The sequence below is a fragment of the Helianthus annuus genome, chromosome 15 (assembly GCF_002127325.2).
Source record: "Helianthus annuus cultivar XRQ/B chromosome 15, HanXRQr2.0-SUNRISE, whole genome shotgun sequence".
Classification (NCBI taxonomy): domain Eukaryota; kingdom Viridiplantae; phylum Streptophyta; class Magnoliopsida; order Asterales; family Asteraceae; genus Helianthus; species Helianthus annuus.
The window spans coordinates 10806316-10814531 of NC_035447.2; the positions used below are offsets into that span (position 1 = coordinate 10806316).

The 8216-nt window shown below is 36.1% G+C and overlaps 1 protein-coding gene across 1 annotated transcript; it reads right to left on the reverse strand.

The window, feature by feature from the left end:
• Positions 1-419: 419 nt before the first annotated feature.
• LOC110910577 (cyclin-dependent kinase C-2) lies at positions 420-7366 on the reverse strand. Its single transcript, XM_022155202.2, has 12 exons — positions 7130-7366; positions 4777-4858; positions 4603-4693; positions 4465-4494; positions 4268-4377; positions 4122-4194; positions 3501-3621; positions 3244-3361; positions 2194-2333; positions 2055-2112; positions 1687-1757; positions 420-1090 (listed from the first exon to the last, which is right to left on the reverse strand). Exons 1-12 carry the CDS (start codon positions 7237-7239, stop codon positions 598-600), a joined length of 1497 nt encoding a protein of 498 aa, XP_022010894.1. The 5' UTR covers positions 7240-7366; the 3' UTR covers positions 420-597.
• Between the last annotated feature and the right edge of the window lie 850 nt (positions 7367-8216).

The window sequence follows — 8216 nt, forward strand, 5'->3', positions numbered from 1 at the left end:
ACTGGTTCAGCAATTAAACATTCAGAAGTTGCCAAACAGCCCCTAACTCAATTACCCTACGAACCGTTTGTTTATATAATAAACAAAAGTGCATGGGCCTTGGGCTTGAGCCATAGGCTTTTGAATGAACCCAACATAAGTTGGTTCAAAGCCATATTCACCAAGTCCTCACATACTTCTCTCAATATAATAACAATAAAGCTACACATTATTATGACGATCATAGACATAACGACCTATCCACTAAGCTGTTGACACACAGAATACGCCAGCATTAGTTACCAAATCTAAACAAAAATAAAATAATTACCCAAGTGAAGCAAATGCCAAGTAGATTGTTATTTATCAGCATTTAACTTTGACACTAAAATTCTATTTTTTTTTTTTTTTTTGGGTATAGGCTAAAATTCTATTCTAAATACAACAAAAATAAAACCTCATGAATTTGATCCATTGTCCATCATAATTACCAAATTATCCTTTTGAAGCAACACATATCCTTATTTTTAGGCATCTATAAATGTTTTCATGATATCTATATAAATTTAAGATTTTTACACAAACTCACTCTCCCAGCCAACTTTTTGAGCCTCTTTACTATTGCCAACTATTATTGTTGTTACTATTGCTGTTATACTGTTGGCCACGATTTCCGCCCATTGGATTACCACGGCCACCACCAGCCCCACCGTAAGAGCTGCCACCGCCGCCCCCTTGAGAATAATTCGGTGGACCCGCATAGCCACTGTTACCGCCACTGCCCCGACCATATGCTTGTGGAGGAGGACGATTAGGGTGATGATTGTATCCGCCAGACGGCTGGGGGTATCTGCTTGGCCCTGCTGAAGGCCCGCCACGAGATTTGCCATAGTGATGGCCAGGGCCGCCTCCTGCAACCTGCTGCATCGGAGGCCCTTGCCTCATCTGACCATGAGGTTGACCCGACGGCTGCTGCATTGCTGGTGGGAGACGCGAGTGTTGCTGCTGTTGGTGTTGTATTTTCTGACGCTTTGCGGCTTCATCATGTTGTCGTTGTTGCTGACGCTTTTTCTTGGTTTGGAACTCATGTGAAGCCTCATATTTAGGTAAACTAGAAAAAGAAAAGACAAAGAAAGTCAAATGTCAAAGGTATTTTAATATGAAAATTCAACAGTCATAATATTATTATATTAACATTGATACAAAAAAAAAATGTGAACATATTTTGCACACTAGTCACTGATAAAAAGCTACTCGAGATCGACTCGCTAAAAGCTCGTGAGCTACTTGAGATCGACTCGCTAAAAGCTCAAACTGGGCCGAGCTTAAACAAGCTTGAAATAAGCTCGTTTAACAAACGAACCCGAGCTCAAGTAGGCTCGTGTCGCGAGCCTAAACGAGCCCATTATTTATAAAATATTTATTATTGTAATAATTATATATCTACATAATACAGTTATTGTACATATAATTACGATAAAAATAACTAAATAATATACAATATGTAAAAAAATAATTATAACTGTATATAAATTATTTAACAAATAACAAACGAGCTAGGCTCGAGCTTTAGAAATAGAGCTGAAAACTAGCCAAGCCGGGGCTTAGACGGGCTCAAGCTCAATTCGTTTACACCCCTAGTTTTGGCCCATTAACAAGCCCACCCATATTGCCCACCAGCAGTATAAACAAGAAGTTCAGTCCTACCTCTTGGGATCACAAGGTAACGGATCAATCCAAAAATATTCTGCATCAAGTGCATCCTTGGCTGATATTCTCTTCATAATCAACAGAGGCCAGAAGAAAGGCATCAGTTAACATGATATACTCGGTGCACGTAATTCACAAAATGTGTAAATACGGAGAAAAAATATCTATCATATGTCTTGTCTCTTGTAATTGTTATGTTTTGTTTCAGAGTAGAAAACGATTCTTAAACTTCTAAACAGTTGATAGAATACAATGGTAAAAGTTAACAAAACCGTTAAAGCTTAATTATCATAGTTTAATAGACAAAAAAAATGACATGTAAATAAAACCGATAAGGCGATAACTAACAAACATAGCATCATTACCTGAGACGGATCAAGAGTGAGCATTTTCTCAAGTAACTCCAAAGCATGGCGATCAAAACTACAATGGTATACATTCATTATTCATATATACTGTTAAAAAAAATCAATAATATTGAAGAAAAAGGATTGTTTTACGTACTGCCTGAAGGCCTCTCTAAGGCGCCTCTTTAAAGGTCTTGTGGGCTTGAAGTTGTTGTACCAAGGAATCTTAGAAACACCAGGCCAGTTTACCTCATCAGGAGCTCCACACAGCTCAAAGATTTTACTTATTTGCTCCGGCTACGAAACACCAAACAAAAGCTTCATTAATTTAGACATGTCTCGTCTATCAAATGTATATTGTTTGTATATCTGTAACCAGCATATATTATATGATAATCTTTTTGGGTATTCCTCCAAGACATATATACATGCATATACATGTACACATATGTGTGTATGCATAGGTACGTGTGTGTAATTGTGTATATTAGTACATATAGGTGCATTCATTTCAGAATGAATATCATGCCGAGAGTTGTGAGAACCGCATAAGCAAATGTACATATTCTATACCATTCAATAAATAAAACTATTTGGGGAACACATGACGGCTTCTGGTGAAGTGAAGTCTAAAAATGTTTTTCCCGCCTATTGAAATGATAGTTGTTGTTCTTTACCCAAAAAAGAAATGATAGTTGTTAATAGTGAATAGCGACAAGCTACCTATACGCTATGTAGCGAGAGCAATGAGATAGCAAGCGCTTTTTGATGTTTAGCGATAACGTATTACTTTTTTTTTTTCAAAAATTCAGGGTTTTCTTCACGGATTTAAGCTTTTTTGATGCAATTAGTAAAGATTACAGCTGTTTTGTCGATTAAAATGCCTAAAAATTTGGTTTTAATATTTAAAAAGGAAAAAAAAAAGCCTAATTGTCGTTATTTCACGCTATTGAGCACTAAACATCATGATGATCAAGCGCTACACTACGCTATTCGCTATAGCGCTCGCTATCATCGCTATTAACAAGTTAACAACTATGATTGAAATTCACATGCATTCTAGTCAATTCATATAATAAATAGTACAAGGGTTTAAGTGGCTCTCGCAGTTCTCAATGTACTATTGGTTAAGAACTGTGAGGTACAATCCACACTACCCAATAAGCGTTTATTATTAGGTATTAACTGCAATGAGAATAATACTTGCCTCATCTTTGCCAGGAAAAATAGGCTTCCCATGAAGCAGCTCAGCAAAAATACACCCAACCGACCACATGTCCACTGCTGGCCCATATTTTGTGGTCCCTAGCAGCAACTCCGGTGGTCTATTCAAATCATGGTGAATCAATGACTAAGAAAAACATCGTGTTGTCTATTAACAACTTTGAAGCAAATAGTTTTATATAGTTTTACACCAATGGAACATGCGTTTGTTAAGAAGCAGGGAGGGAAAAATGTAGATACCTGTACCATAATGTGATCACACGATTTGTAAGATTCCCGTTGTGATCGTTTGAAAATGAACGCGCTAGCCCAAAATCTGCTAGCTTCAAATTTCCTTCATTGTCTATTAGAAGATTGGAACCTGCACCCACAATTAGCCAGACATTAGACCTTAAACCAGAATATTGTAAAGTTTATTTAGGCCTGTAAACGAACCGAACAAACATGAACGGGGACATTTCTGTTCCGTTCACTTAACTTAAACCGAACACGAACATATAATCGAACAAAGTTTTTTTGTTCGTTCTTTAAGAAAATGGGGGTGTTCGTGTTCGTTTATGTTCGTTCGTCTAAAACTTAAGTGAACTTTTCACGAACATAAACAAACATAATTTTGCAAACCTTAAAGAACACAAATGAACATAACGGAATAAACATAAACGTACATAATGACATCCAAAATAAGTAGGAGCACAACTGATTTTTTTATAATTCATTTAGTTTCTTTGATGTATACAACACGGTCTTCCAAATTCATTTGTTATATTATTTTCTAACGCTCAAAATTACTAGCGAGTGGTCCAAATTCATTTGTTCTTGTGATTTTTGACATGTATATCAAAGAACTTGCTTTGACAATACCTTTGATGTCACGATGAAGTACTTGATTTACATGACAGTAGTGAAGCCCCGTCAAAAGCTGCCTCATATAACACTTAAAGAAGAGGAGAGCAAGTGAGTACCGTTTGAACATAACAAACAACAACTTAATGATCAATTATCGGTACCTTAATCTGTGGAACCGTAAACCTCATCCCAGGACGATCAGCAAGCCCTGTTAGGTCATGGTCCATGTACTCAAAAACCATGTAAATTCCCCCCTTGTATTTATTTCCGTCTGCACGTCATAATTAAACAAATCAAAAATATTTTTAAACTTAATGAAGTCATTTTTATCTATGAACATTATATAGGAAGTGCTTGCCTGGCCTCCCTTGCTCATCTTTCTCAGGGCCTGCAAAAAATAGACGAACGTCAAACGTCATTATTGGTATATCTGTAATTTTATCTACATGTTCAAAGGAAAAAAATCAACTAGAAGAATGCATTATATATAAGTTACCTGGAGAAGTAACAATCTCTTTAAGCTTTATTACATTCTCGTGATGCAGCTTCTTTAAAATTTTAATCTCGCGTATGGCAGTTATGGGGAACTGTATGTATGAAGTAGATTTAGTTAATTGGAGTTAAAGAATCAAGAATTTATACGTTTTTATCAAAAGATGTGTAGTGTTACCCCCTCTCTCTCATTGTCCATCCGTATCTTCTTCAAAGCAACAATTTCCCCTGTTCGGATTTCCCGAGCCATGTACACTTGACTGAAAAAACAACATTACAAAAGGTTGTTTATATAGCATTAATTTGCTATATCCACATTCGGGTGTATATAGGGATTTGAGGTATCCCACATGATAAGATAACTTTTAACATCTCACTAAGAAAATGTTTATTCCTAATCATCATCATCATCATACTCAGTAAATCCCACCAATAGCAAAGCTAAGGTAGGGTCTGAGGAGGGTAAGATGTAGACAGCCTTACCTCTACCCCGTAGGAATAGAGAGGCTGCTTCCAGTGAGAGACCCCCGGCTCGATAGTAGTTTTGCATCAAGCCTTGGACATAAGGCACATAACACTCAACAATCGAGACAAAGGTCGATTAGTGCATGTACCCTTTTGTCTTTCGGCTATCAACGCTACCACATGATGCATGATTAACCGCCTGCCGCTTTTAACGTTATTTTCACGATATTAGTAAAATAACGTTAAAATTAGTGCAATTAGAGAACTAATTCAAAGTTAATTAATTAGAAATAAATACTGGAAAATGCAGAACTAAATCAGAGAACAAAAAAATACTGTTAATGTATTTAGGATAAGAGTAACTTGCTAGCCCCTGTTGTATTTGTTTGCTGGATTCTAATGAAGTTTTTTAGCCGTGCAAAAGAAATAGGATAAAAGTAGGTAGCCATGTATTTAGGATATGCAGGTTATGTGAGTAGTAATGACTAATTCAGCATATCCGAATTCAACATTTAGTGATATACCAGTTGCCAATAGTCCTATAAATACTGTAGATAATGAGGAATTTCCAAATTTTAAAAAAAGGATTAATTATCATTTATCACACATGAAATTAGGCTGCGCTCAAGATACCTAGGGAGTAGGAGCGCATTCAATGCGCTTCGCACAGAAAAATCGCCTAGGCGCCAAAATCGACCGCTTTGATAACTATGACTACAATAAGTGAGGGCTACTAGAGAAATTGATGGGTTGACCCTTGACATTTGTCATCACAGTTACTATTTCAAATGTGATCCCGAATTAGGGCTGTTGCGCATAGGTAGTCATCGGCCCACTAGGGTTAGCTGAAGACTAAAGGAGAAAAGGGGAAGAGCCTGGCCGACCCTAACCCTAATGGGCCCAGTTTGCTTAGTATCTTGTTTAACAAGTTTAGCAAAGGGTTAAACCCTAATTAGCTAGTTTATATATAGATCCCTTGTACTTGTAATTCATCATCAACCAATACTACGAAAACCATAGTTGCCCTAGTGGATGTAGGTTACACACCGCGACCGAACCACGTAAAATCCTAAGTAGTTAATGCGGTAAAATATTGGATATCGGTCAAGGAACAATACTTGAGATATCGGTTATCCGGTGGGATACCAGTAATTTTAATATCATGCTAAATTTTTATATATATCAATTCAACACTAACAATTCAGTATACTCTCCTACCACTAATAAATTAACCTTTTGCAACTTGCAAAACACTAACAGTTGTAGCAAGTAGGAACTCATTAAGACTTAAAACACTAACAATTAAGACTTAAAACACTAATAGCATCTATAAGAAGAAAGACGAATTGTAGAACTAAAGAGAAAGGTACGGATATCAGGAAATCGGTGATATACCGGTCAAAAATCGGTCAATATCGCCGATATTATCAAAAAAGATATTCTGACCGATATTTTGCACCGATATCTCACCAGGGTACCGATAACCAATATATCATCGGTGATATATAGCCATATAGGGATATTATTATTAACTTACATATAAAATCTCTCGTGTTCTTTATTGTTTTTCTGTTTGTGTTTGTTCGTGTGCTCCTAACAAGAGCTACTCAAAAAGCTAGTGTCTCAACTCTCAAGGCTCGTGAAAAAAAGCTCTCGCTCGAAATTGATCGTTTGTAAACCAGCCACGCCGGCTCAGCTTGGTTTATAAAAGAGCCAAGGTAAGCTCGCTTGAAAAATGATGTGGCTCATTGGCTTAAAGCCAATATTTTAATATAATTATAACCCAAGTTTTATTACATATAATTACAAACTTTGTAGTTATACATTCTACATTGTGTATATATTAAAAATATTGTTTTTTGTTTCATATATACAAGCTTTTTACAAACCCTATCTTAGATGTGCATTTTTCAGTCAAGGACAAATTGCCTTAGCTTCAAGGTTAAGCAAATTCATTATCTTTAACTCAAACTAAAGGCCAATAACGATTCACCGATCACAAACATGAACCTTGAATCTGGAACAAATAAAATGAGTAAAAGCAGAAAGTAATAATAGCGACTGACCCGTAAGTTCCTTCACCAATCTGCTCCAATTTCTCGAAACAATCAACACTTCGGGAGCCCCACGTTGGGGATTCGGTCGTGTTCAGCTGTCCCGGTGCCGCTATCGCCATCGCTATTCTGGCGAACGTCCGACGTTACGGAATTGGAATCGGAATCGGAATCGGTGGAGAAATTAGGGTTTGCAGTAGACAAACAGACAGGTCTTGACGGCAAGGAAAGGTAAAGTTAGTGTTATAGGCCGAGATTTTCAATTACAACAAAATATTTATTTATTTTACACTTGGATAATTTATTGTTACTTAGGGGCTCTTTGGTTTTGGTTAATCCTATTTAACTTAAAAAGCACTTTTTGTGAAAAGGATTTATTTATTTATGATTTTTTGAGAAGAAGTTTTTGAAAAAGTGTTTGGATAAATTTATTGGGTGGAAAAAGTAAATAAGTCAATAAGTTGTTTTGTTAAAAGTGTTTGGATTAGCTTATTCATGTAAAATTACCAAAAAAGATCAACAATTTCTGACCAACAATTGAACAACTAGCATTTATAAATAAACAATTTCTGACCAACAATCAAACAATCATGATATTGAACAAATCAAATAAACAAACAATCAAGAAATTGAAAAAATAGAACAACTTTCTGACAAACAATCAAACAATCATGATACATTCCTTACCTGGTGACGGGGGTGGCGGCGTAAAGGGGAACCGGCGACCGAATGGTGTGTGAGGGAGGTTGTAACGCCCCAAAATCCGAATTTTATTATTTGCTAGCATGCCTTCTATGTTATAGCATGAAATAAAAATAACTAGGCTATTTATATGTATGAGCGTTAAGAATAAAAATATAAGCGTAATTGTTCGTTTATTTTGTTAAATGATAACTAGGAGTAATAACCTAGTTAGAGTGTTAGTGATACCTTAGCTTAAGGTAGACTATAGTTATTTAAAGCTAAACACTCAAACATGAGGGGTTAAAAGGGGTTAATTGGAAACATGATTTATTAAAAAAAACATAAATTAAAAAAAAAACACAAACACACACTTCAGTGTGTGTGTGTCGATCTGAGCCAGGATGGGGAAGGAGAA